Below are 27526 nucleotides of genomic sequence, written 5' to 3' on the forward strand. Positions count from 1 at the left end.
CGCGGGACGCCTGGGTCCCTTCTCCCTTCCCCAGGACTGTGTCCCCAGACCTGACACTCGGGGCCAAGTGCTGCCTCGGAGAAAACCGCAGCCGGTTTGGAGCCCTGGGTTCGAGCCCACAGCTCACTAGCTGTGTGACCTTGGGCCAGTTAATTCCGAGGGCCCCGGTCTCTGAAGTGAGACCAGCCTCTGGGCCTGGCATAAAAGACGGTGAACACGCCTTGTAAACTGTAGAGCACTACAGTGACGAGGTACTATTTTTAAAAGGCTTGTCCATGTGGCTGGAAACCAAGAGGTGGGAAGGCCTTGGGAGTGGACAGAAAGGGAGGACCCATACCAGATGCTCTCGGCCACAGGATGGCCTGGGGCAACCTGCTGCCCAGACTCCTTACTCCTGCTTTTCTCTTCTTGTTTTGGTTCTACTGAGGGCTAACCAGAAAGGGAACTGGGCCGAAGGGCCAGCAGAGCAGGCAGGCTGGGGTCCCAGGATGCCTGCAGCGTGAGCAGAAGGCAGCCAGGCAGGTCACAGCAGCAGAGCCAAGCCGAAAGAGAGAGAGAGAGAGAGAGAGAGAGAGAGAGAGAGAGAGAGAGAGAGAGAGAGAGAGAGAGAGAGAGTTCGAGGCCTGGCTGTCTAACCCCCTCAAGCCCCCAAGAGGCCCCTGAGCAGGGAGCTGGCTCTGCAGCGCCACCTGGTGACAGGAGGGGAGCTGTGGCTGGAAGGTGACCCCAGGCCCCAAAAGAAGTCACACATCAACCACTGGCCCTCCATTACAGCTGTTTTATTTCCAGTATGTTCCTGACCTGGTGACCCTCCACAGTCTGACAGGAAAGAGGTGGGAGGGAGGAAAGTCAGCCTGCACCTCCACCCATCCCCATCTAAGGTTATCTCTGGCAAGGGCAACCTTCTGCCAGGAGGAAGTGCTCAGAGGCTCCTGGAAAAGAGGCAGCCAAGACCGGGTGCCAGGGCGGGCAGGCGACACAGCTGTGGTGCAGAGTCCCGCTGACTGACCCAGGCCCCTCTCCCGCGCACAGCATGCCTTCTCTCCCTGCCAGCCAGGCTGGGATCTAGGCTCAGCGCCCCAGCAGCCGCAGCATCTCCTGAGGATCCAGCAACTTCTCCCTGGGCTTCCCAGCACCCTTGCCCCGGGACACCTCCTCGGCATCCAGCTTCTCCCAGTCCGAGAAAGAGACAGGTCGGACCCCTGAAGCACAGGAAGATAAGTCACTGCCTCCCACTCCTCTTCCACCCCCAGCCCAGAGCACCCCCTCCCAAACAGCAGAAAGGCCCAGGGCTGCCCACCACACCTCCCAAGAGCTCACACGGGGCCCAGACCTCGGCTGCTGAGCAGGGCCTCGATGGCCGCATAGCCAGGCCTGGGACCAGATGGCAGCAGCCCGGCCTTCAGGTCCTGCAGCAGCATCTGGCCAGTGAGGAAGCTGTCGGTCATGGTTGTGGCAATGACCCCTGTGGGCCCCCGCTTCACCCAGCCGCTGCAGTAGAGGCCTGGCAAGGGACAACACGGGCTCAGGAAAGGGGAGGGGGCTGGATACTTCTGGCAAGCCTGAGCCCCCAGTACACACACACACACACACACACACACGTGCACACACACACAGGCACACACACACGTGCACACACACATGCACACACACACGTGCACACACACGTGCACACACGCGCGCACACACGCGCGCGCGCGCACGTGCACACACACACGTGCACACACACAGGCGCACACACGTGCACACACACACGTGCACGCACACACACGTGCACACACACACACACACGTGCACACACACACAGGCACACACATCCGCACACCTCAAGTCCTCCCAGCAGCCCTGCCACCTGGGCCCACTGTGGCTCCTGGCCCAGCGCCCTGGAATCTTCTCAACCTGTTTTTACCACGCCACCCCTTCCGCCTCAGTCTCGCTGTGGGCCAGGAGCTCCCTGAGGGTAGGGGATGGGCCTTGCCCCGCCTCCAGTCTCAGCAGGCCCTTCTAAACATGAACGGGATGAATGAGTAGGCAGCCATGTGGGTATTTAATCAGACTGGCAGGTCCCTCAGGGCAGGGGCTGTCGTGTGATCTCTAATCCCAGCCCCGAGCACGGGAGCCTAGCCCGGAGCAGGCATACGTGGGCATGTCGGCTAGCCGGGGAACTTCCCTCCCAGCTCGAGCCAGGAGGAGGGTGGCTGGGCCCCAGGATGGGGTCCAGGGACAGGGTAGTTTCTTAGTGCGGGTCACTGGCCAAATGAATGAATGGGAGACAGCAGCCTCTCCATCCCCCACGAGAGTTTGGTGCCTAGCCTCCCTGCATCCTCTCACCTGGCACATCTATAACCCGGCCTTCCATATTGGGGATGACCCCAAGTTTGGGGTCAAAGGGCACACTGGGGTCGATGGGACGGCTTTTATACCCAACACTGCTCAGTACCAGCCCACAAGGGAGGTCTTCCGTGTCTCCAGTGGGCGCTGCGCGGGCGGCCTCACCAACACCCTGTTGAGGAGAGTGTGGGCAACACCAGGCTGGGGTGGGGAGACTTGAGAAAGGGGTGTCTCTGGGTAACACGAGACTCACCTCCAGTCTGGTGACTGCCAGGCGAATGCCAGCTACCCGTCGCCCATCTGGTGAGGGCAGCACCCGCTGGGGACTTCGGAAGAAGCGGAGGCCCCAGGTGCAGGAGGCCAACGCCTGGCGGGCAGCCTCCTCCACCCCTGGCTTCTCCGTGGCTGTTCGAAGCAGAAGTTCTGTCAGCCGCTTCCTCTGCCGGGGGACCTCTGTCAGCAATGAGAACATTTCAGGCAGGCCTGTCCCTGGATTACAGCCCTCTCTCCCAAAGCCCTCCCCCAAGCCCTCTCTGACCTAGACCATCCCCTCCCTAGTGAGCTAGGGGGCCAGGTCAGGGCCCCTCACCCTTGATTCTGTCCTGAAGGCCCAAGAAATCCGCAGGATCCAAAATGGGCCGGGTTCCTGGTAACTGAATCATCTCCCGAAGTTCCTTGGGGGTGGGGGTAGGGGGTAGGGGAGGAGTTCAGGGCCAGAGCACTGTCCACTCCTGCACACACCCCAGAGCCCAGCCCAGATGGGAGACACCACCACCACCTACCACAGAAGGCGCCAGGCCCCCGGGCCCTGCCTGCCTCCCCCTCTCTTCCACCCCAAGGCAGCAGTCATTCTCAGGGGCTCAGTCCTGCCACACCTCGCAAGGGCAGACCATCTATTTGGGACCCTGACCCCCCTCCGGCCCCAGCACCTTAATGGTGAAGGCTACTTGCAGGGGTCCGCGTCGGCCCACTATCCACACCGTCTTCACCCGACTCTGCCTCAGTACCCCCAGGGCAGCCTCTGTGATGTCCGTTTTCTGGCACAAAAGGAGGGCTTGAAGTCATCGGATGCTGACCAGGCAAGGGGACTTTGCATTCAGCGGCGGTTTTCCTACCCTCAGCGGGGAGGTCTGCAGCCTGGAATTGCACCACTGCGCCTCCTGGTGGCCAGATGGAGCACTGGCTCCAATTCTGCAAATAGCTCCAACCAGTAGCAACCCAGGCTCCTGCTCTTTCGTTCAACAAGTGTTTCCTCAGTGTGTAGCAAGAGCCAGGCACTAGGCAAGGGGCATGGGGGTGGGGTGGGGTGCCAACGGTAAGCAAAAGAGACATGGTGCCGGCCCTCACAGAGCTTCTGATCTGGTGGAGACAGTGATACTTGTCAAATATTCATCAACAAGTATAAGGTTGTAGTGGTGACAACACGCTTTGAAAGAGAAGGAGACAAGTCTATGAGAAGAAGGGAAATGGACCTATTAAGGTGGTACTGGGGGGCTTCCTGGAGGAAGGGACAATTGAGCCAAGAACTAAGATAAACACAGGTTAACTGGCAGGGGGAGTGATATGTACACACTGAATAGTTGTTGTTGTTTTTAAAGGCCCAACCATGTAGCTGGGGTACAGAAAGTGAAGGGAGAACCGGTATGAAGCAAAGCTCAAGGGCTGCCTTCCAGGAGGCCTCTGCCTGGCCCCAGAGGGGAACAGAGGCACTGAGCTCAGCTTGGAAGGTGAGGCCTGAACCCTGCAGGCAGTGGCATCCTCTCCCCGGTGTGACCCCAGCCCCACCCCTACAGCCCCTGACCTGCCCACTCACCTCCAGGTGCTCAGGTGGGGTCAGCAGGATCCGGGCCACATCCAGAGCCACATTCCCTTGCCCCAGGATCACGGCCGTGTCACAGCTCAGGTCTGGCGCCAGCTGGTAGTGAGAGGTCTGGGTAGGGCTCCCCTAGCCTTGGCCCCAGGCAGGCTAATCTCAGCTCATGTCCAGTCACCAGCCGAGCCCCCAGGCTTCCCCACACCTGGAAAGCCCACCCCACCTGAGCCTCAGCTGACGCCTCTCCTCTCCTACTCAGCCCCACCTTCTCCCAGAGGCCTTCCCTGGTTGACCTTCCCCCTCAGGCAGCCGGATGTCTCACATCTCATCTCCCTAGGAGCCTCCCAGTTTCGGACAGTGGCTCCCTCGTCCCCCAGCTGTGGCATCCAAGAGCGGCCCCTGGCCCTGGCTGAGGAGTGGGGAAGAAGAAGCAGCAGGAGTGCTCCCCAAACTCACCTCCCGATTCTCAGGAAGCCCGTTGTACCAGCCCACAAAGGCCCGGGCCGAGAAAACACCGGGCAGCTCCTCGCCGGGAATTTCCAGGGCCTGATGGTCCTCTGCCCCATAGCTCTGAGGAAAGACCCAGAGTGCTTGGCACCGGCTAAGCGCCCGGCAGACCCTGGCAGGCCTCCTTCTGGCTCCTCCTCCCCAGTTGCCACCCCAGGCCCTGCCCAGTGGGTTGGGCCTCTCCCCTACTGCCTTCCACCCTACCTCGGGCTGTTGTCCTGCCCTCCACCCGTCCGCACTCACCAGCACCACGGCATGGTAGGCCGCCCGCAGCTCCGACACAGCCACGTCCCTGCCGACCACCACATTGCCACGGAAGGCACATCGGTCCAAGCGAGCCGTCTGGGTAAAGGTGTTGATGACATTCTGCCAGGCCCCAGAGGGGAAGGGGTTAGGGGTGGGGCACTCCAGGGATCATGCCTGTGCCACCCTCGCCTCACAGTGTCCCCAGGAGGGAACCTGTGCGGCATCCACACAGAGGGCCTGGGGTCATTCCATGGAGCCAGGGAGCCTCCTTTCCCTCCTGACCTTGACCAAAGTCCCCAAACCCCTCCTCCAGCCCAGAGAGACCCACCTTCACCTCGGGGTGGTCAGGCGCCACGCCAAAGCGCACCAGGCCAAAGGGCACCAGCTGCTTCTCGTAGATGTCCACGTGGGCCCGGGGGTGGTGCTGGGGAGAGAGAGCAGCTGGTGGGGCCGAGGGAGTGGCTGGGCTCTATGGGTCTTCCCTTCCCCGACAGGGCAGGAGAGCCTGGCTCAGTGCGCTGAGGACACGAGGAGAAAGAGAGGCCCCCGACTCCCCGTCTGCCTGGAGAGCCAGGCAGCAGGACTGGGGCAGCAGAGTAGCCCAGGCAGCAGAGGCCAGACCTCGGGACCACCAGCCCCTTGAGACGGCAAGGACTCTGGCACTAAGGAAGGAGGCAGCTCGCCCGCCACTGGAGTCGTACGAGGGGAGCTTCTTCATCTTCTTGGGCCAGGCCTGACACACAGCCCTGCCCTAGAACCCTTTGATAGTTCTAGAAATGCCCAGCCAGTCTGAGGAGCTGACAACTACCCTTTGAAATGCATACTCATCTTAGCTCTAGTCTCCCAAGTCATCCTGTTGGAAAAGGGACCACCAGGACATGGGGGGGGGGGGGGGCACAGCCAGAGCTTCTGGGGGTCAGAGGGAGATGGAAGTGGCTCGCTCTCAGTCTTGGAAAAAATGAGCTCAGTTATATAGGTGGTCCCACCTCGCCTGCCATCTGGAGCACCTAGAGGGCCCTCAGGGAAGGCAAAGGGTTGTGGTTGGGCAGAGAGGTCGGGTCTGGCTCTGCCACCGATCAGCCACATGGCCCTGGCCGGTCCCAAGATCTGCTGGGTCTCAGACTCTTCCTCTGCAAACTGGGACAGATAAGAGCCCCCTCTCCGGGTTGTTGGGAAGCATCCAGAAGGTCAGGACAGTGAGAGACGCAGATTTGGAGTCAAGCAGTTGGGGCTTCGGTCGATGACACTGCCCTGCCTTGCACCCCCATCCTAGGCTCTTGCTGTGATAGTTCCAACTCTGTGGGACCCGGGCCAAATGAGATCCTGCCCTCCAGTTGCCTTCACCCCTACAAAGGCTCACACTCACCTCCTCACCTTTGTCTGAACCTCCTCCTGCCCTCCCCCCACTGCCTGTACCCAAGTCCCGGCCCCCCACGCCCCGTCTGCCCATCCGAGTCTCCTGCTCTCCCCACCCATGCCAGCCACAGGTAGTGCCCGAACCACCTCCTTTACACCCCATGATGCTGCATCCACACAGCAGGGACCAACCCGGGGCATGTTTCTGTGCCACGGGGAATGTTTCTGAGCTTCTCGTTAAAGAGCAAGGCCTGAAGCACTTAGTCCAGCACCGGACCCACTGTGGGTGATCAGTCAGAAAGCTGTCCTTTCCTATTATGTCACCGCCTCGCCCCTGAACCTTCCCCAGCTGCCCACCGCTAAGGGGCAAAGTTCAAACTGCTCGGCTTGGCAGTCTGTGCCCCACACAGCCCAGCATTTCGCCTTTATCTTCCATCTTTTCCTGCTACGGATCTGTTCCTCCTGGTCACACTGTCCTGTCCAAGGCCACCTCTGCAATGCTAGGCGTGCTGGCCTGTTTACTGGATCTCTCTCCCGGCCGACCTTGTCTTCAGGGACCCGTTCTTCCCTAACTCAGCTCCCTCCTCTCCCTCCGGCTCTTCTTTCTCAGGCTTCTTTCCTTCTGCCCCCCTCTAATGAAAACACTCTCTGAGGTTCTTCCAGTGTGGGACCCCTCCCACCCCCCTGACACACGTTCCCTTGGGGAAGCTGCATCCACTCTCTGTGACCTCGGATTCCTGTAGACATGCCGATGCTCTACTCTCTCCCCTGCCCGGCTGCCCCCTCCAAACCTGACAGCCCTGGACGACACTGCAGACTTCTCAAACCCACCTAGATGCAAGTCAACTCCCTCTGCCCCCAAAACTCTTTCCTTCTGCTCCTGTGTTCCCTCCCAACCCATCCACCCGCAGCCTGAGCCAGAACCAGGGGTTTGTCCCCGACTCCCCTCAACCCTGCCCAGTCACCTATCTTCCCCTCCCCCTCCCCCTCGCCCCCTCAGCAGCTCTTCGTTGCTCTCCTGGCCACCGGCCCTGCCCCACTGTCTGCCCTACAGGCAAGGAGAGCTCCATGGCAAAAACGGGGTGCTTGCCTAAACCCTTCCAGTGAGGCCAACTATACCCAGAGCAGTGGGCAGTATCCCCTGGGGTGTTTGTTAAAAATTGTTGATTCCCAGGTTCCAGCCTTGAAGTCAACAGTTTGATTAGGTCTGAGCATGTGAATAACTACCCGAGGACCCTGATGGAAGGAGGGGAGGACAGTGGATGGCACCACGAGACCCTGCTCGCCTCCAAGGCAGTGGCTTCCGAGGTACCCTGGATCTGGGCCCACCTGCCTCCTCCATCAGCTCTCCACCCTTACCCACAAGCCTTTCTTCCCCAGCTCACTTGTCCCCAGGGGGGCATCCTCTCCTCCTTTCCGGCCTTTGTCCGTGTGGCTCTCTGTGCCTGGGACTCTCTTGCCTGTCACCCACCCCTCGTCCACCTGGCAGCTTCTGTCCTCAGACAGCCATGTGGACATCTCTTCCTCCAGGCCGGGCTGGGCGTAAGCTCTCTGTACCCCACGCCCCCCTCCCCTGGCTTCTGTGCTTACACTATTCGAGCCTCAGAACCTGGGTAAACCCTCTTCAGCTCGACTCCACAACTCCACCCCCCGTTAGGCTGCCATGTCCTTGAGCACAGGAGCTACGCCTGTCCTGCTCATATTCACGTTCCTAGGGTCGAGCCTACGCCTGGAACATGTCAGCGTCCAATAAACCACTGCTGAGTGGATGGCCTAGCCTGGTACTCAAGAGCAGCTCTGACCCGTAAATACAGAGAACAGACTGGTGGGGGTGGGGGGGCAAGGTGGGCGAAGGGGAGTGGGAGGTACAGGCTTCCAGTTATGGAGCGGGTGAATGACAGGGACGAAAGGTACAGAAACAGGGCATGTAGTCGATGGTATTGTAAAGGCCACATATGGTGACAGACGGTGGCTACACCTGAGGTGAGAGAGAGTAAGGGCCTCACACACAGACTTGTGGAGAATCACTACGTGGAATACCTGAAACTAACGTAACGGTGCGTATCAACTATACTTCAATGAAAACACATTTTTTTAAGTTTTATTTATTTCAGTCATCTCTACACCCAGTCTGGGGCTTGACCTCATGACCCCAAGATCAAGAGTCACATGGTCTTCTGACTGAGCCAGCCAGGCGCCCCAAAATAATTTTCTTTAATTTTAAAAAAGAAAAAAGAAAAAAAAAGAGCGGCTCTGCCATCAGACCACCTGCACTCGGGTCCTAGCATCTTCCCTGTCCAGGTGGGGACCCTGGGCAACGTCACTCAGCCTCGGTGTCCTTACCTGCGAAGTAAGAGTCATGACACCTGCTTCAAAGGTTGGCACGGGGAGATGAGATGCCGTACAGTGCCCGCTCAGCTAAGTGCCACCGTCCCACATGTGTGGCGTACGTTCCTGTCCCGGGAGCACAGCCAGTAGTTGGAACTCCCGGAGGGCAAGGACTGGCTTGTAACTGGCTCCTGAGTCCATCCCCCAGCGCCTCTCACAAGGAAAGTGCGTGCAAGCGTGTGCCGGCTGAGTGCAGGCCAGGGCCACTGCTCCCACTGGGGGCACTGAGAAGCCTGCCTGGGAGGCCCACTCTCCCCGCTCCCCAAATTTCAGGCTCAGCTAGCAAATGTACCTTATACAAAGCCCTCCAGGATCTCCCCAGACCCCGTGGGATCCCTGGTCTCCATCCCAGGGCCCAGGGCTATTCTACCACAAGGCAGTTTGTCCATGCATGACCTCCCACATGTGGCATGTCCTCTCCAAAGCCCACCTCCTTCAGTGAAGCTCAAATGCATCTTCTCCAGGAAACCCTTTCTGACTGACCTCGCCTAACTCAGCTCATGCTGGTCACATCTCAGTAATTAGCTTTTTCACCTGTGTTGCTTGGAAGGCGTGTTTAGGTCACTTTTCAGCAGGGTGTCCAACTCATGCTGGTCTCTCTGAGACCCTCCCGGCTTTAACATTGAAAGCTCCATGTCCCAGGCAAACTAGGACGATTGATTATCCCACCTCTTCAGTTTCTGCATATATGTGTGTACAGTTAATATGTTCATTCTTTCTCCTTTCTCTCCACAGACACTCCAAGTCCCTCCAAAGCAAGGCCACTGTGTCATGTCTTAGTCAGCCTAGGTCTCCCTCTCCCCCTCCCACCTGCGGTTCGCCCTCCCCCCTCCCTCCCACCCAGATCTGCCCAAGTCTCAAGGGTAACCAACAGCCTTGGGGCCCGGCCCAACAAGGCCAACACTGTAAGCCTTGAGGCTCCGGCCTTGGGGCGGGAGGAATGGGGGACGGAGGGCAGGCTGAAAGAACAACATAGCATGGGGAGGGCTGGAGCATGACAAGGTGGCTACAGGGACAGAAAACCCTGAGAAGAGGGGGTAGCCTCAAGACATAGGATGTTGAGGACAGAGGAGAGAGAGGAAGGGAAGATGAGGGGCAGGATAAAGTCATCTGCAGGTCTGCATAAACTCCATGAAGGGCTTGGCCAACGTGGCAGAGCAGGCCATCTGCCACTGACCACTTCTCCCATAGCTGAGGACCTCGAGTGGGGAGCCCCAGATGTAGGTGACAAAGCATATAGGGAGTGTCCAGTCTAGATGTGCTGGGAGCCCCTTTCCCATCAGGGATCCAGGAGTGCTTTTAAAACTCAAAGGGGGTGGGGCTTTCCCCCAGGATTGGAGCCGCAGGTGAATCATAGGAGATGGAACCAGGAAAATGTGGCTTACCTTCAGCAGATGTTGGGCAGTATAGAAACCAGCTGGGCCACTGCCCACCACACAGATCTGAGGGGGCTGCTCCTGTGTAGAGAACTGCTGCCGGAAGCCTGGTAGGGGGGCCGGGGGGGCGCGGAGAGAAAAGGGATGGAAGGTCAGATCAGCACTTCCCAAACCAACATCAACATCAGGCAGAAGGTGGAGCTTCCCAAGCTTCACCCCTATTTGCACCCTCCTCCTCTTTTTCCTCAAAGCTTTGGCGTTTGCAGGATCCCTTACTTTGTCTGAAGCCCCAAAGGCTGTGTCTTCATCCAGAGCCCCGCATCTCACCCATGAATTTACTATGCCCACTCAACAATCCCCATCACCCCTGAAGCTGCCCTGCACAGTACTTCATCTTCTTACAGGGTTCCCTACCCACCCAGCTAGACTACCACATCCCTCCAACGGACTCCAAATCATCCCAAGCTTGCCCCCGTGGATCTCCCACAATGCCCGACTGTAGCTCTTCTACCCACTCTCTCTCCACAGAACGCTATATTGTCCCTATAGACCCCTGTCTTTCCTATAGACCCCTGTTCTACCTCAGACTTCGCTCTTGGCTCCCAGACCTTCATATAACCCCCATTCACCCGGTCTCACACCTGTGCACCTCACGGTCTCCCCTTCTCACTTTGTTGACACACATGTGACCGCACAGGCCCCCACCTGCCCCCGTACCCCACGCCAATCTCGTCCGTAGGAGTGGACCCCTCCGGTTTCGCCCCTGGCCCCCTCTCGCCCCTCTCCAGCCCTGCCCCAGCTCCCCTCTGACCCCCACACTTGACGCTCGCAGGCCTCCCGGCACTGCCATTCAGCCCTACAGGTAGGTGCCCTGCTCCTACTTGGGGTGCTCCCGGCGGGAGGCGGCCGGGTCCGACGCCACGCCGACCAGTGCCACCAGCGCCAGCAACGCGGAGCCATGGCTTGGAAGAGCAACCTGCCAGAGGACAGGATCCCGGAGACGCCCCGCGCTCGCTGCGGGGGCATCCGTGCTCCGCGCGGGCTCCGGCCCCGCCCCCGACCTGCCCCCGCCCCCGCCCCCGCCCCCAAGTCCCGCCTCCCGCGCTCTGGGAGCGCACAGCGTGGAGGCCACGCCTCCATCCCGGAAAGAAGCCCGCCCCCAAAAGAGAAGCCGGCCCGCCGATCCACCCCCTATCGCTGAGGGCCCGCCCCCAGGACTTCCGAGCCTTGGTGACTTGATAAATTTCTCCCCAATCCAATCATCTGGAGGCTAGCGTTGAACGAGAGCGAATCTCCATCGCTGTTTCAATCCCGCCTGATGGAGAGAGCCAATTAGGAAGGAGCTAACTTTACTAAGCCTCTCCCCCTCGGAGGCGCTCGTCGCTCTCTGATGACGCATGGGCCGGTCCTTTTTGATAGCGTACACTCCTGGCCTGGGCCTGGTTTCTTCCCAGCCAATCACGAGTCGAGTTCCAAAGGAGCTTCCCTGCCCTTAGCGTGATAACCACCGAGTCCGGAAGTCTGGGGAAAAGGGCTCCCGTGGGGCCTTGGCCGCACATGGGCCTTGTGTAGGTGTTACCCCAGCCACATGCTGTCCAGTTCCGGCCAGGCAGCATTTTAAACCTGAGAGATCAAGCCCCACCTCACCCCCTTCCCCTTCACGTAGGTTAAGAAACAGGGGAGGAACAGCTTGCCCTCGGTACTAAGGACAGAGCCATACCTCCCATTCCTGTCCCAACTGGACTGGTACTAGGTGAGGCTGCTAAGACACTCGGGTGCAGAATTTCAGGGGGCGCCCAAAACCTCAGTAATTAAGATAAAAAAATATTTTAATGCAAGATATTTTAAGAGATCAAAATTGAAGACCACAGACTTCCCTGCTGTGCGGGGAGCCCCATGCGGGACTCCATCCCAGGATGCTGGGATCATGATCTGAGCCAAAGGCAGACGCTTAACCGACTGAGCCACCCAGGCGCCCCTGCCTTATCATTTTTTAGTTGTCTTTTTATTGAAGTCTAACAACAGAAAAGTGCACAAATCACTAACGTGTACTGTTTGATGAATTACCACAAGATGTACCCATATAAACCAGCAACTGGTTCAAGAAATGGGACCTGTGCCTCTCCTTGTCACTCCCGCTCTCTCCTACTGAGAAGTAAATACTATTCTGGCTTTTACAAAGTCATTGTATTTTGTGCCTGTCCCACTAGACCAGGAGGAGGCAAACTATGGCTTGCAGGCCAAATCCTGCCCACCATCTGATTTCATAGTAGGGCAAGCCAATGGTTTTTCCATTCTTAAATGGTTAAAAAATTGTGAAGAATAATATTTTGTGGCATGTGAAAATTACTTAAAGTTCAAAGAAAGTTTTATTGGCACACAGTCATGCTCATTTCTTTCCATATTTTCTGTGGCTCAGTGTGCTTTGAGTACTTGTGTTTCAGTAGTTATGACTGAGGCCATATGGTCCACAAAGCCCAAAATACTATGTGGGGACACCTGGGTGGCTCAGTCGGTTAAGCGTCCAACTCTTGATTTCGGCTCAGGTCATGGGATCAAGCCCTGCGTGGGGCTCCGGCTGGGTGTGGAGTCTGCTTGGGATTCTCTCTCTCCCTTTCCCTCTGCCCTTCCCTCCCCACTCCCTCTTAAAAAAAAAAAATGTTTGCTATAAGTTCTGAAAATGTTAGCTATCATCATCACCATCATCAATATTACTACCTCCCATATACCTCTGTAAATTAGGCCTTAGGTCTCTGTAGAGTCCAGGGAGGGCTTCATCCTCTCCTATCACCTCCCTCCTTCCCTCTCAAGCCCCATGCATTCCCAGCCCACATCCTTAGAGTAACAGAAAATCGAGCCTCAAAGAAATCAAGTGCCTTGTTCCCGGGCTCCTGTGGTACAGCCAGGTCTGGTATGGGGGCTGCCTCTTCCCCACTCAGGCCCAGATCAATAACAATGAGTCATTGGTATGGATTAGGATGGTTTTGATCATTAACCAGGACTATGCAATGGGACCTTTTCTGACATTACATTTTTTCATGTGGAGAATTAGCAGTTTGATTAATCACATTCCCAGACCCGAGGGCCATTTCTGAGCTGTTAATGCATTTCAAAAGAGCAGTAATAACGTATAGCAAAGCAGTAGGCTGGGGAGGCTGCCAACCCTTTCTTGTTCCAAGAGGGCTGCTTGGGTCCAAAACTCGGCTCTATCGGTCCACCTCCCAGCAAGAAAGAGATGGCACGCTCAGAAGGGCTGCTGAAAAGAGTTTAATGAAGGAACTTTGTACAGAGGTGTGGGCAGGATCAAGGGAGTGGGGAAGCACCCCTGGCTAGCAAAGACTGGAAGCCATTACCACCCCAGGCCCCAAAGGAGCAGTTGCAGAAGTAGTGAGAGCCCTCGCTATAGGAAAGGGTGCCGGGCAGAAGCTGTGGTCTTTTGTAGAGGAAGGCAGGGTGGAGAAGAAGAGGGGGGTTGAGAATGGATCTGGAGGGGCAGCAGAGCCACACCAGAGACGGGTTCTCCACCAGGACCAGGCTTAGAGGACGGCGCGGCCTGCTGTCTAACCCCTCTGCCCATCCCATTTGCTGCATTTAGCCTCCCCACCAGCAGAGCCAGCACGCCCTCCACCCTGTCCAAAGGCTTCACTGAAAAACAAGGCAGTTGTGTGCTCAGAACATGACTTGCAGGTTCTCAACCAGAGATGATTTTGCCCCCTAGGAGACAGGTAGTTGGCAATGTCTGGAGACATTTTTGATTGTCACAACCCTGGGTTCCTGGCATCCCCGTGGGTAGAAGCTAGGGATGCTGCTAAACATCCTGGGATGCCCAGTACAGGGCCCCGTGACAAAGAACGATCTGGCCATGATGTCAATACTAGGACGTAAGAAACCCTGCTTTGGACTAACTGCTCTGGGCTTCTGTCATAGGCCTGGCCTCCTCTTCTGTCCCTCCCTCAGTCTCTAGCTGGGCTCTTCCTTGCGCCCTGTCATCCAGCCACTAGTTAGGGTGGCCCCCAGCCCTCGCTCCAGGCTCCCCACTTTGCGCTGATTCTCAGTGGCGTCTCCAGCACACTGCCTCTCTCCTCTGGCTGGCATCAGTGACTCCCTGTATCCTTGCCTCCCTCCCAGGCTGCGGGCACCTGTTCACAGCCAAGCCCTGCTCTTGACTCCAAACCCTTGTATCTACACCCTGCCCTCCTTCCTCTCCCCTCTAAGGCCGTCTGTCCTCCAGACACTGAGCCCATCACCCCCTCCAGACTTGGCTACCCTCCCAGTAATTTTTCTCTTCGCAATTGATAGTTCTTCCGGGTCCACCCCTTCTAAACATCATGGAACAAAGCAGACTTTTTCTAGAACTAGCCAAGGTCAAGCTCAAAGCTATTTACACTCTTATTTATGCCCTTATTTCCCCCGGAGGGCTCTCCCCACAAAACACATACACTTTGATTTCACTGATGTTGCAGGTCTTGGGAGCTGCTGAGCCTGTGTCTTGCCGAGGCTTCTCTGGCTGAGATACCAGGAAAGTCTGCCAAAAGTAACCTCTCCCTGTGGTCCCTGGGCAGAAGGCTCCTTAGCAGACAGAGCCTCAAAGGACACAGGAAGAAGCAGTGGCCAGCCACGCATAGGGTCTCCTGGCACTCGGGAGGCCCTAACTGAGGGATTGGCCCTTCTCTCTCCTTGCCTCCCCCTGCCCAGGACCCCTCCTTTCCCCCCATCACCTTCCCTTAACCCTACCAAGGCTCAGACACAGCACAGGAGGAATCCAGCTGTTTAGCCCTGAGATAAGGTTGGCTGAGGTCCACACTGACCAGAATGCCACTATTAGTCCTTTCCCCCAGATACCCCTCAAAACTCAGAAAAGCAAGCAAGGCAGGTTATCCCCGGAAATCCCGGCCGGAACGCTCCACCTCACTGTCCCCAGTGCCTCCCCACTCCACCATCAGCAACCCAGCCACCGCACTAGGGGAGGGCCCAGGCCCTCCTAGAGTGAGGGCAGGCCAGCAGAAGCAAGAGAGCTAGGGTTGGGTCAGGGAGGGGGTGCAGGGTGACTGTGTGGCCCACCCCTCACTGCAATCCCACCAGTTCGGTGATGGGAGGGGTCTGCACCATTAACTCCTCATAGTGACTGAGAAACAGCCTGAAGCGAGCCAGGTAAGAGTCCTCATTGTACCGCAGCTTCTTCTCATGGAGGAACTGGGACACCACGGGCTTCACCTGCCAGAAGGTGGACAGGAGGGTCCGCTGAGCCAGAACTGGGGACAGCCCCCTCCCCAGGGGTGGCCCTTCCTCCTCCCAGCCCCATTTCTTGTTGCCTTGTTCCATGATGCTCTAGAGGAGCGGAGGGGCGGGGAGAATTCCTGCCTCTCCCCTCCCAGAAGGCAAGGGAAAGGGGTGGTGGGGACCTTCTCCCCCACATCCTCCCCCCCAGGGTGCCCAACTGTATGACAGTCTCCCTTGGCATAGGGGTTAAAAACTGTAGCTCCCCATTTGCCAAGCACGTACTGCATGCCCAGCACGTCAGATCCATCTCATTTCATCCTTAAAGCGTGCCAACAAGCACCGCTTACTCTCATCGTCCAGATGAGGAAGCTGAGGCTCCCGGACATTCAGTTAACTTGTCCAGAGTCGCAGTGCTAGTAAGGAACCCACCTGTCTCTGATCGGAAACGCACACTGCTGCCTGGACACAGGGCTGGCCTTCCAGGGTACCTCTGACCGGGCCAGCTGGGGGACCCGGGGTTCCCTTCCCTCTGCCCTCAGATAGTCCCTTCGTCCCAACCTCGCCGGCCCAACCGCCACCTACCTTCAGGCACATGTTGTCAGAGAGCCAGGGGAACAAGTGGTGTTCCACGTGGCAGCTGATGAGGGAGTGGCCAAACGCCCAGTCCAGCACCGGCAGCCGAGGCAGGTTCAGCACACCCAGGCTCATCATGTGAATCCGCCGGGGCTTCTTGTCCCGGGAGAACATGGGCAGCCCAATGTGCTGTGACAGACATGTGGGTCACACCCTAGGTCTAGGCCGGGCAGCCCTGTGCCTCCCCGCCCCGCCCTGGACATCCTCACCTACCACCTGGGGACCTCTGGCGGGACGTGGAGAGGCAAGAGGAGGCTGGGATTCTCCTGTCTGTGCTCTGAGCTCAATCTCACCCATCTCTGGGCCTCTCTCTCCATCTGTACAATGAGGGGCTTGGCTTGGATACCCCTTGGACCCCATGATCCTGACGTGCCCACCACTCTCATGCCACGATGCCTTTGTCTCATCCTGGAGAGACCCTTCTCTGCTCTCTTTTCACTAATCAAAATTCTGCTCAGGATTCAAGATCAAGTTTGTGCAATTTTTCATTCAACAAGTATGGATAAGTGCCTCCTCCAAGGGATTTGGAAGTGAACGGGAGCGTCCGCTCTAGCAAGACAGGCAGGCAGCCGGGTGGCCCGGGCAGGAGGCACAGCTTCGCACTCCGAGATGAGCGTGGCCGGTGCTGGGATGGGGGCATGAAGGACGCTCTCACCTTCATCCGTCTCGTCTTCATGTCCAGGAAACAGGGACCCATCCCTATGGACCTGAGTGCTGAGCCCCTGGCCTCCCCTGGAGACCTCCCGTCTCTGGCTCCTCCTGTCTCGTGACCTGCGCTGGGGCCTCGGTGATGGCCCGCGGCTCACGTCACTTGGGCCTGTCCCAGTAAGTGCCTCAAGGACGGGAGATGGGGTCCTAACCACTTGTGTCTCCACAGGACCTGATCAAGCGCCCTAGGCATATAAGTTTCTTAAATCTTCCATCTACCAGCCACATGTGAATGGCAGCCAGGGTTGAAGAGAAGCAAATACTTTACTTGAAACCCAAACTCTCTGTGATAACCCACAGAGAAGTTGGGGTGGGAGGTGGGGGGACTGCCTCTCTCTCTTCCCTTAGAACACTGAGTCTAGCCTGCGTTCCAGGTCAGGGAGGCCTCACCTGGAAGATGTTGACATGGAGGTAAGGGTGGGCCAGCAGGGATCTGGTGATGAACATGCAGAGCAGGGCCGAGCCGGGGCTCCTGAAGCCAGACACGTTCAGAAGTAGCCAGTAGTGAGCATAGAGGCCCAGGGAAATCAGGCCCAGCGTGCGCACAGCCAACCTGAGCTCCACCTTCCTCAGCCGCTCTGCCAGAGGGAGCAAGAAATCGAGTGTGGGGCTGGGAGGGAAGGCAAGGTTCAGATCCCACACAAACAGGCTCCCTGCTGGTCCACGGGTGCTAACTAGTGTGCTAACTAGAGCAATCTGTTCATCCTCACAGCCCCAAAAAGGACATTCGCCCATTTTATGGATAAGGAAGCAGAGCGCTAAGCAACTTGACCAAGGCCACTCTGCTAGGAAGTGGTAAGTGCCATCCAGGGCTGGGACCCAGGTTGGGCGGCCCTCCAGCCCCCCCTTCCACCAAATGATATTGTTCCCATAATATTACGATCCCTGACATGTAATATAGCACGAGGCATCTGTGAAGTATTTTTACATCTAGGACCTCACGATGCCTTCACACCACCCTTGAGGACCAGGTTAAGAATCTGAGTCAGAGTGGGTCCGTTACCTGCCTGTGGTCATCAGCCAGTAAGTGGCAGAGCCAGTCTTGGCCCTGGGTCCAAGGCTCCTTCCACCCTGCCTGGCTGTCTCAGAAAATTTCTGGTCTTAACTCGGGGCTCCCAGCTTCCTCCACAAGCAGCCTCCAGGAAGTCAGGAGGGGAAGTAAGGGAAGTGGGGAACCTGCTCTTGCAGGGCGCGGCCCTGGCATACTCACCGACAGCCACCAGTGGAGTTATGATGGGGATCAAGAGAGGAGAAAGGAACATGTACACAAAGCGGTTGAGGCAAGGCAGTCTCCACGTGCTCGAGTCCCCCAGGCCCAGCACGTTGGTATAACCATGGTGTATCTTGACGTGTCCATACTTGGCGTACTCTGCGCTGAAGGCCAAGCATACCTAGGGGAGGGGGGCAGAGAGGGCACCAGGGTCCATGGCAGGCACAATCAAGCAAAGCAGGACCTTTGCAAGCCTCAAGGCATATAAGTTTCTTATATGTTTCTTAAACACACCCCCCACCCCCGGGATGCTGTGTTTCCAGGGCCTTCCCACCCTACACCCCCGAGCTCATCGGACCATCAGCACTCAGGTCTCCGTGACAGCAGAGTGACAGCATCCACTCGGTGTGGCGATGCTAAGTGTTTGGAGGTGGGAAGCCAGCCCCAATTGCCACTCTGCCACTGACCACCCAGGTAAGCCTGCAAGCCTAAGGGGGCTGTCGGAGGACTGGGCGCCATGCAGGTAAAGCTCCAAATGCAATTATGTTGTGCCTGTTTCTCTTGGAAACATCTGTATCTTCACGGCGCTGCTCTACATCCTGAGCCCCCCAGCAGTGAGGGGAGGTCTGTCCATGAGGGTGGCACCTAGGGTGAGGCGCCCCAGTGGGGGCTGAGCGTGAACTTCTCTCCAGGGGTGACTCCTCTGGCACGCACCCTCACCCTCATGGGATTCTTCCAAACTGCCCACGAGCAGCGGGACAGTGGCTCTGGGACTCCAAGAAGGACAGTCATTCTGAATGCAAAAGAGGCACTAAGGTGTGTGTTATGCAGATATATGCAAATTAAAATGCAGATGTCAGCATCCTCCAAAATTTTATTCAGGCCAGAAGATTTTGCAAATTTTATCGAAGAGGCTGCCCGCCTGTTTCCAGAAGAACATGAGGAGTTTCCCAGTTCCGATCACGGTGAGCCTCGTGCTCCATGTCCTGCACTTTGCAAGTGTGATCTGTTTGTCCTCCAAGCCTAGCGGGTCAGTGGCATTATGATCCACAGTTGACAGAAGCAGAAACTGAGACAGGGAGAGGCCACATGACCACGCCAGGTCACTCAGCTAGGAAGGTGGCAGAGGGAGGATTGGAACCCAGAATCCCCCCAAGGTCAGCCATAAGACCCCTGAGACGAGCCGCTAACTGCAGGGGAGCAGGAACCCGGGCTCTGGGTCCAGGCAGCAGAGCCAAAGCCAGGAGAAGACAAATCAGGAACGACATTGTCTTCATGCTCCCTCTGCAGAGACTGAAATGGCGTGAAAATGGAGCTGGAAGCTCCAGCTGAAGGACTCCGAGGGGCACAGCTAGTGACATGACTACTGCAGTTTTACAAGAGACCGATCTGCCAAGCCAGCACTGCCCAGGCCCCTCGGGAGGCAGATGCTGGGAAGGCAAATGCCCACCCTGCACAGCCTTGCTGTGGAGTCCACGAAAGCAGGACAAAGCGCTTTGCTCTAGGGTGAGGTAACCTGCCTGGGGATGAATTCTGCTCACTGTTTTTGTAACCTCACAGAGGCACAGATCCTGGGGCAGGCTGCACAGGGTGGGCAGTGTCAGCTGAAGTGACATCTCTTCCAGGCCCGCTGGTCTCCAGGGCACGCACCCATTGGGGCCACGCGGCTGGTTCGAGTTACAGGCAGTGGCTTTCAGCAGCGGGCTCGGGGGGCTGCAGCTGGGGTCTGGCGGGATGTCCTCAGAGGCCAGCCTGCCTGTCCAAGGCCTGCAAGTGTGTTTTGAGCCTCAAGGTTCTATCCATGTAATTGGAAGAAACAACCGTTTTTCTTTTTTTATTTTTTTAAAGAAACCATATATTTTTTTAAAGATTTTATTTACTTGTTTGAGAGAGAGAGAGAGCACGAGTTGGGGGAAAAGGCAGAGGGAGAAGCAGAGTCCCCGCTGAACAGGGAGACCAACGCGGGGCTCAATCCCAGATCCCAGGACCCGGAGATCGTGACCTCAGCCCAAGGCAGACGCTTAACATACTGAGCCACCCAGGTGCCCTGAGAAGCAACTGTTTCGATTCGCATTTCCCGTGCACTTCTGCTCCAAGGGCCAATGGCACCTGCAGGCTGCATGGGGACAAAGTTGCCCTTCCTTCCGGCACAAGGTCCGCCTCTGCACACAGACAAACCGGCAGCTCACCACACTCAGGGCAGTGATGCCACCAACAGCCTGGCGCCTGAGCAGGACTGAGCCCCCAGGGACCTGGTGGGGACCCCGGTCAGCCGCTCAGCCACGTGGCCGGACCCCAGGATGGGGGGAGGGGGGCTGAGCTCCACGTGACTCAGCACACACTTCCAGAGTCTGTGTGTGGTTGGCCTTTTTACATGAATAAGAACAGATTTGGGGCTATTTCCATAACACTGGAATTCTCACTCCCATCTGGATGTTCCTTCCATAGAGGAAAGGAGAGGGTGGATTTGGGCTGGGAGAGAAGACCACACGCAGACTGCGGCCGGCTCCCGCCCACGGACACCCATTGGCGGCAGGGCAGGGCCAGGGGCCAAATGCTGCACAGGGAGCTGGAAAACAGACTGTCCTGCTCACAAGGATTAGGCAGAGGGCTCGCCCAAGAGGATTCCACACACAGACCCGAGGAGAGTTCCAGAAGCCCCACGGCCGGTGTTGCTTTTTCTTCCTTTTTTTTTTTTTTTTTTTAAGTTATCTCCCCACCGAACCTGAGATCAAGAGGCACACACTCCACCAGCTGGGCCAGCCACATGCCTCAAGGCTGGTGTTGCTTCTTGATGTCACCGTGCTCTGTGCCCCTCACAGAGACTTAAGGGCCCCAATCTCTTAGCAGCACTCAGGCGATGCAAGTGGCCAGAGTGTGCATGGGGCAGATGCCATTGTAAGTCCTCTTGACACCTTCCCTCCGCTAAACATCAGGGACCCCAAGTCTCTCATCAGTCACTTATTCCTTCACTTAGCTGTCTGTGCACTGAAGCATCCTCAGACCTCTGCCGGTGGCCAAAGGTAATTAATAGCTAAGGTGGTAGTTTGAAAAAACCTATTTTTTGAATAGGTAATACATTTACATAATTCAGAATTCAAGAAGCCCGGTGATGGGTCTTCTTCCAACCTCACCCCCAGCTCCCCATTTTCCTCCTGGGACGGAAGGGAGGCCCTTGATCTCTTACGTGTCCTTGAATATTTTTATTTTTTAAACAAACAATACTTCGCAGGATTAAAATGTATCATAATAAAATTATGGTGCAAAGCGGTTTTCAATAGGTCATTCTACTGGATTGGAAGGGGAGGGGCAGGACGAGACAGGTGATGGGCTGCAGGCTGTTGGAAAGGGGATGGGACAGGCAGGCATGGGGCACAGGGTCTGAGAAGGGGAGGGGTGGGAGGAGCAGGAGGGATCAAGGGCAATGACCAGGTTTCCAGCTCCGGGGGGACAGACAGCCTAGCACGTGGTGGCATAACTCCAGAGCGGGGCACAGGGATGGGGGCAGCAAATGCAGACCAGATGAGAAAGAAAGGCGTTTGGCTGTCCCGGACCAGCTGCCCTCAGGGAGGACAGGCCCCCGACTCCCTCTGGACCCTCTCTCACTGATTCCCAGGAGCTGAGCAGTCCCTTCATGCTGGCTTCAGGGTGGTGGGGGCCTCTGGGGTTCCACGGGCCTCAGCCATAGGTTTGTCAGATAAAGCATAGGACACCCAGATAAATTCAAATTTCAGATAAACAACCAATTCTTTTCTTGTAGAATTATATCCCAAATGCACCCCTGGCCTCTACCCACTAGAGGCCAGTAACACACACACACACACACACACACACACACACACACACACACACACACACACACACACACACACACACACCGGTCACAACAGCCAAAGATGTCTGGAGATATCGCCTCGTGTCCCTGCCACGCTCTCTCTGTGCTCACAGCCTGCACACCACCTGCTCGATGTTACGTTCCACCTGCCCCGGTCCCGGGCTGCACCACGTACCAGCTGAGCAGCGCTGGCCAAGCGACTTAACCTCCCAGACCAGTGTTTCCTCATCTACGAAGTGAAGTAATAACAGCCTCCACCTCACAGGGAGGCGTGCCTACTAACTGCAATAATTCATGTAAAATACACAGGAGGCGTCCAGTCAGTGTCCGCTGATATAATCAGGATTTTTATTACTTCCATGTCATTCGTGTGTATCTGTTTCCCCACCTGACTCTGAGCCCTTGGGGAACTAGAAGCAGGTCTGGGTCACCATCGTGTCCCCAGCACCCAGCGGAGGGCTTGGCAGGGAGGAGAAGCTCGGTGATGTGGGGAGCAATGCTCAGCCATTGCCACTCAGCCTGGACTGACGCTGTCCCAGCCCCCGAAGCTCCCCCTCAAACTGGCATCCTCACCCAGGGGGGCAGCCACTGCCCGGACCTCTTCTCCCTGAGCCCCTCCCTCAAGGCTGCATTCGGGCTGCCATCCACACATGACTGCCTGGCCAGCTCCGGGGTCCTCTGCCTCTGAGGGGCCATATGCAAGCCCCCCACAGTCCCCGCCACCAGCAGCTGGGCTCTACAGACCCACAGGAGTTGGAATTGCCATGAGACCCCCCCTCCCAGAGTCCTCGGGCTTATCCTTGAGGAAGCCACACCAAAGCTGGGCGGGGGGGGTAGAGTGGGGGGCTGCTTGCAAGTCCCTTTTGCAAATCTACACATGATAAAATGGCAGAGGTACACACACACACACACACACACAGTACCAATTTCAATTTCCTGGTTTGGCTATTGAAGGACACTTATACGAATGTCACTTATATAAATTTAAATGTTATAGGGGCGCCTGCGTGGCTCAGTTGTTAAGCGTCTGCCTTCGGCTCAGGTCATGATTCCAGGGTCCTGGGATCGAGCCCCACATCGGGCTCCCTGCTCTGTGGGAAGCCTGCTTCTCCCTCTCCCGCTCCCCCTGCTTGTGTTCCCTCTCTCGCTGTCTCTCTCTCTCTGTCAGATGAATAAATAAAAGTCTTTTAAAAAAATAATAAATATAAATGTTATATAAAAAGGGCTGCCTGGGTGGCTCAGTCGTTTAAGCATCCAACTCTTGATTTAGGCTGAGGTCATGATCTCAGGGTCATGGAATCAAGCCCCGTGTTGGGCTCCCTGCTCAGCACAGAATCTGCTTGTCCCTCTCCCTCTGCTCCTCCCCCCACTTGCTCACTCTCTCTCTCCCTAAATAAGTAAATAAAATCTGAAAAAAAAAGATAATATATAAATGTAAATAAATGGGGGAAGCTGGATGAAGGGTACACTCAACCTCTCTGTCCTATTTTTGCAAAGTCCTGTGAATCTATAATTATTTAGAAACTAAAGTTTGTGGTTTTTTCCACAAAAGTATATTTTGTACTACAGATCTAGTTTTGCCCTCTAAATAAATTTTTTTAAATAAAAAAAATTAAAAATCATAGTCGGGCATACTCAGACTAATGCCCCTCAGGGTTCGGGTGCAGACAGAGGAAAAGTTGGAGAGACATCCAGAAGATAATGGCCACACTGAACTCAAGAACATTCGAGAATCAGGACCAGCTGGGGCTTTTGAGCTCTGTTTCCACCACTGTACGGGACTCCAACGAAGGTGATGGCATTCCTCTGTGTGACGTCCCCTTCCCCAGGGCAGAGCCAGGGTTCCCCATGCTCGCCTTGGACCAGCTGTGACCCCACCCCTGCAAGCACAAAGCCAACTTCAGAAGGAGAGTTTGAAGTTGAGACACACTAAGAGCTTAGTGACTGGCTGGACCTGTTCCCTCCCTCTTTGGAAGCATCTTGATTGTTTGTGAAATACAAGGAGGTCCTTAAACCCTCTGATCTGGGGAGTCAATCCTTCCCAAGCTGTGGGATTTAAACCAAGGATGGCCCTGCCCACGCCTTCCTGCAGTGCTGTCACACAACCTAGGACAGAGAGGGGCAGGTGCTCCTGCAGGGAAGGCCAGGGCCATCAGTGGACGGGGGAGAGGCTCAGAGGCTCACTAGCAGGAGGAATGGAACTTCCTCATGCGGACCAGAAGTAGGTCTTCAGAGGGAAGTTCACTCTAGTGTGGGCAGGTGTGCATAACTGGGGATACCTCAAAGAAACAAGGACAACTGGAGTGTCACTGCCCTGTCCATCCTGCCTGCCCCTCCCCCAGATCCAAGCGGTCAGAGAGGCCAGGCCCTTGTCCCACCCCCAGCTCGAGCCAGCAGACCTTGAGACAAACCTGGCCAAAGCTGGCTGCCCAGCGACACCAACGGCCCTTGCTGGCACCTGGAGCTCCAGACTAGAGAACTAGATCATTCTGTAGTGCTGGTGGCTCCTGGGGGGTCAAGGTTTGGGTCGAGCACAGGAAGCCAACGAGAGGAGGATCAAAGAGAGAAGACAACAGGACGTGGCAGAAGTGGGGAGTCAGGGGTCCAGGAGGTTCCCGGGCAGCGAGAACTTGCCCTCTGTGCCACGTGAACAGGGGGTGGGCCAGCCCTGTAGCAAACAGTGCCCTCAACACATTCATACGCTCACACACTCACTCACTCACACACACACTCACACACTCGATCTGTCCAGCTTTGCCTAATGCGGGAGGCTTTCTCTTAAACACAAACAGCACTAACGGACAAGAACAACATAACTGCTAACCCTCTCCTTGCAGCTGACCTCATGTTCCCTCCAGAAAAAAAAAAAAAAGCAATGCCAACACTTGGTGAGCATCCAAGAGTCAGGCCCAGGCCCTAAATCCAGATCTCCATGGTCCCATTTAAGCCTCGCTCTGGCTCCACCAGGCCAGTGATGTTATGATCCCTGTTTATTAGACGAGGAAGCCAACACTGAATTGAGTAACTTGCCCCAGGTCAGGAGGCCGGTGGGCTGGGCCTGTGGCTTCCACAGCCGTGCCCCAATGCCGGCCCCTGCCTGGCTGCCAAGACCGGCACCCTCCCCGAGGATCCCACTTGCCCCACTAATGCCAGGGGTAGGGGGAGACTGAGCCATCCCCTGCCCCACACTGGAAACCAGACCCTCCCCAGGGGCATAGCCAGAACCACACTGTGTGGGCAGAAAAGCATGCCCTGCAGAACCAAGCCTCCCCCACCACAAGGGACTCAGGGGCCTCTAGATGGTGACCCTCCATTAGCTGGCTTTCCCCTGGACCTTCTGCCCACATCACGTGCAAAGTCACCGTCAACATATACTGACGGAACGCCCACCTAGAGCTCGGCCCTGTGCCAAGAGCTGAACTTACAAAGAGGCAAAGATGAGGCCACAGCCCTGGGGCTCATGGGGACAAGACAGCCTGCAGCCACCAAGCTGCCTGGGTCCCTCGTGGCAGGTCAGGCACTGTGATTCTGTACCCGCTCTTCAGCTGGGGTACCTGGGAAGCTTCTCAGGGGACGTGTCCCCAGTTCCCTGCCTTCGCTTGGCATCCACCATAGCTACCTCATTCCCCGGAGTTGAAGCCAGGGAGTTCTCAAACTTTGGTGGGTATCAGATCCACCTGGGGAACCTGGGGAAGAGAGGGGCCGGGGCGCTCTCCTCCAATAAGCCTGGGCCTCCAGGTCATTCAGCTGCGCAGGGAAGTTTGAGAACACAGTCACCTCTGTGTTCCCCAGTCAAATCCCTTGTCGCAACTTAGTCCAAACTCCACACCTATTTACCCTCAGCTGCCCCCGGGGCTCCTGGCACTTGGGACAGCTTTGGAAAGTCCACACAGAGCTCATCCTACCCCCAGCTTCTCCCCTCCCGTGATTACAAGCTACGGAGCGTCTGACCTTGGCCCCAGGCCTCAGAGTCTAGCTAGCACCAGCACCCCGGGAACCCCGGGGAAGGGAAGTGACTTGAAACAGACCGTGAGGATCGGGAACCTGAAGGTTCCTCTTGTTAGCACTTTAGAAATGTGTGCAGGTGGGAGAGGAGAGGAAGGGGAGAAAGGGGGAATGGAGAGCCCTAGGTAGGAAATGCGTAACCGTATGAAATGTCATCTGTGGGTCTGCGCGTGCACGTAGTTATAGAGACCTTAATAAAGTTATATAAAGTTTGGGAAGCCTGGGTGGCTCAGTCGGTGAAGCATCTGCCTCTGGCTCAGGTCATGATCCCAGGGTCTTGGGATTGAGCCCCGTATCAGGCTCCCCGCTCCTTGGGGGGCGGGGGGGGTGTTTGTTTCTCCCTCTGTCTCTGCCACTCCCTCTGCTTGTGCTCGCTCTTTTTCTATCCCTCTGAAAAATAAATAAATAAAATATATATATTTTAAAGTTATATCAAGTTAATAATTGAGTTAATTGGTCATGGTAAGCCGTGAGCAGAAAAGGACTGCTTCGGTGCCAACTTTCCTATTTGTTCATAAGGGACCTGGGCGACCAGGTGAGGGTCTACCTGGGAGGGGGCGGGGAGGAGACAAGTTGCACAGAGGAACCGGAAAGGCCTGACATCAGTCCAGAGAGGACAACCTAGCCGGAAGCTTCTGGCTTTAACCATAGAGGAAAAGGGTGAGAAACAGGGGTGCCCAGGCCAGGTCCACTGCCGTAGGTGGATATGCATCCATTCCTCATGCAGCTCTCTACCCACCCGTGTGAGCACCCTCTAGAGGGCCGGGGGCCGTGCACACGCACACACACACACGCGCACAAACTGTAGTGTGTGCTGCACGCTTGGATACACATATCAACAGCTGCAGCAGTGTCCACATAGGCACACACAGCTGTGCACACCTGCACGCCCCCAGACAATGATGGCATTGCATAAAAAAGGAATGAACAGTGAGATCCGCCCACACAGTACCAGCAGTCACCTCTACCCCAACTAGGCTCACCTCCACAAAGAAAAGCTCCCAGATCTTGCTCCAGCCTTTGGACTCTGTGAGCGCCCCGTGAGTGGCCAAGTGGCTGCCCTTGACAGTGAGTGTGTAGTGGGACACACCCAGGATGGTGATGCCCAGCCCAAGGACCAGGACATTCTCAGAGCGCAGGCATAAGAACCCTGTATGGAGGAAGGAGAGATGGGGGATAGGGGGTGGGCAGGGTTTTCCTTCAGCTCTTGGACACCTGGGCCTAGCCCCTACCCCTACAACCCAGGCTAAACTGGGCCAGGGGCCTGAGGGCTGCCACAAGCAGAGTGCTGAGGCAGATCCCGACCAGGAAAGGTCCAGGGGAAACCCCATCCCTGGTGCCCCTGCGGAACATCCTCCCCTCCCCCAGTCCCTCTCATCCCTCTCAATTCCCCCACCCCCACCGCCCTGCAGGCCGTTAGGCCTTCTCCCTTCTCCAGTGTCCCATCCTCTGGGGACCTACGGCAGGACACTGCCACCAGACTTCCGATTTGGGATGAACCCCTCCTTCCTGGGGTCCTCGGCAAGCACCATCTCCCCCACGCCCCAGTCCCCAGCCTCTCCACCACCCCACCCCGCACCCCGCTCCGCAGCCGCAGCCCGGCCCCCTGTCACCCTGTCCCGTGCTGCTCACCGGCCGGCAAGGCGAGGAGGCTGAGCCCGAGGATGGCGCAGTCCACGCCGCGGCGCTCCCACCACGAGCTGGCCCTCTCCACGTCCCGGACCAGCGCCTCTAGCTCGCCCAGCAGCGCCTCGCCCCCGCCGTTCCCCGGAGGGGCGCCCTGAGCCGGCTCCATGAGCTCCGCGCGCCCAGCGGCCACCAGGGCGACCCAGGAGGACTCGGGGACGGTCTGCGGCGGCCCGCGAGGCGCACGACGCGAGCAGGGGCGGGCCGGGGCG

General features: G+C 56.9%; 2 protein-coding genes across 5 annotated transcripts; both read right to left on the bottom strand.

Moving 5' to 3' along the window:
• Positions 1-758: 758 nt before the first annotated feature.
• Positions 759-11068, bottom strand: FDXR (ferredoxin reductase). Of its 4 annotated transcripts, XM_027568351.1 has the most exons (13): positions 10899-11068; positions 10195-10313; positions 10027-10098; positions 5226-5321; positions 4895-5017; positions 4601-4714; positions 4145-4246; positions 3261-3368; positions 2921-3005; positions 2585-2784; positions 2332-2503; positions 1334-1504; positions 759-1202 (listed from the first exon to the last, which is right to left on the bottom strand). In XM_027568351.1, the coding sequence occupies exons 1-13, from the start codon at positions 11041-11043 to the stop codon at positions 1072-1074; spliced, it is 1638 nt and encodes a 545-aa protein (XP_027424152.1). In that variant the 5' UTR covers positions 11044-11068; the 3' UTR covers positions 759-1071. The 4 variants fall into 4 exon arrangements, with proteins under 4 accessions (XP_027424152.1, XP_027424149.1, XP_027424151.1 ...); XM_027568348.1 differs by lacking the exon at positions 10195-10313 and having other exon boundaries at positions 1321-1504; positions 5232-5321; positions 10027-10124; XM_027568350.1 differs by lacking the exon at positions 10195-10313 and having other exon boundaries at positions 10027-10124.
• A 2179-nt stretch (positions 11069-13247) lies between these two features.
• FADS6 (fatty acid desaturase 6) lies at positions 13248-27523 on the bottom strand. Its single transcript, XM_027568471.2, has 6 exons — positions 27261-27523; positions 26612-26778; positions 17789-17969; positions 16969-17156; positions 15820-15999; positions 13248-15231 (listed from the first exon to the last, which is right to left on the bottom strand). The coding sequence occupies exons 1-6, from the start codon at positions 27421-27423 to the stop codon at positions 15082-15084; spliced, it is 1029 nt and encodes a 342-aa protein (XP_027424272.1). The 5' UTR covers positions 27424-27523; the 3' UTR covers positions 13248-15081.
• Positions 27524-27526: the final 3 nt, after the last annotated feature.

The sequence above is a fragment of the Zalophus californianus genome, chromosome 16 (assembly GCF_009762305.2).
Source record: "Zalophus californianus isolate mZalCal1 chromosome 16, mZalCal1.pri.v2, whole genome shotgun sequence".
NCBI classification, from domain to species: Eukaryota; Metazoa; Chordata; class Mammalia; order Carnivora; family Otariidae; genus Zalophus; species Zalophus californianus.

Excerpts from the sequence above, each read along its gene's own strand:
- FDXR (XM_027568347.1), bottom strand. The coding sequence starts at position 11,043 with ATGCCCCCGCAGCGAGCGCGGGGCGTCTCCGGGATCCTGTCCTCTGGC. Across the intron at positions 10,125-10,898 it reads TCCCGCCGGGAGCACCCCAA|GCTTCCGGCAGCAGTTCTCT; the intron begins GTAGGAGCAGGG and ends CCCCCCTACCAG. Across the intron at positions 2,504-2,584 it reads TGGCAGTCACCAGACTGGAG|GGTGTTGGTGAGGCCGCCCG; the intron begins GTGAGTCTCGTG and ends TCTCCTCAACAG.
- FADS6 (XM_027568471.2), bottom strand. The coding sequence starts at position 27,423 with ATGGAGCCGGCTCAGGGCGCCCCTCCGGGGAACGGCGGGGGCGAGGCG. Across the intron at positions 17,970-26,611 it reads GGGAGCTTTTCTTTGTGGAG|GTATGCTTGGCCTTCAGCGC; the intron begins GTGAGCCTAGTT and ends CCCCTCCCCTAG. Across the intron at positions 15,232-15,819 it reads CTGACAACATGTGCCTGAAG|GTGAAGCCCGTGGTGTCCCA; the intron begins GTAGGTGGCGGT and ends ACCTTCTGGCAG.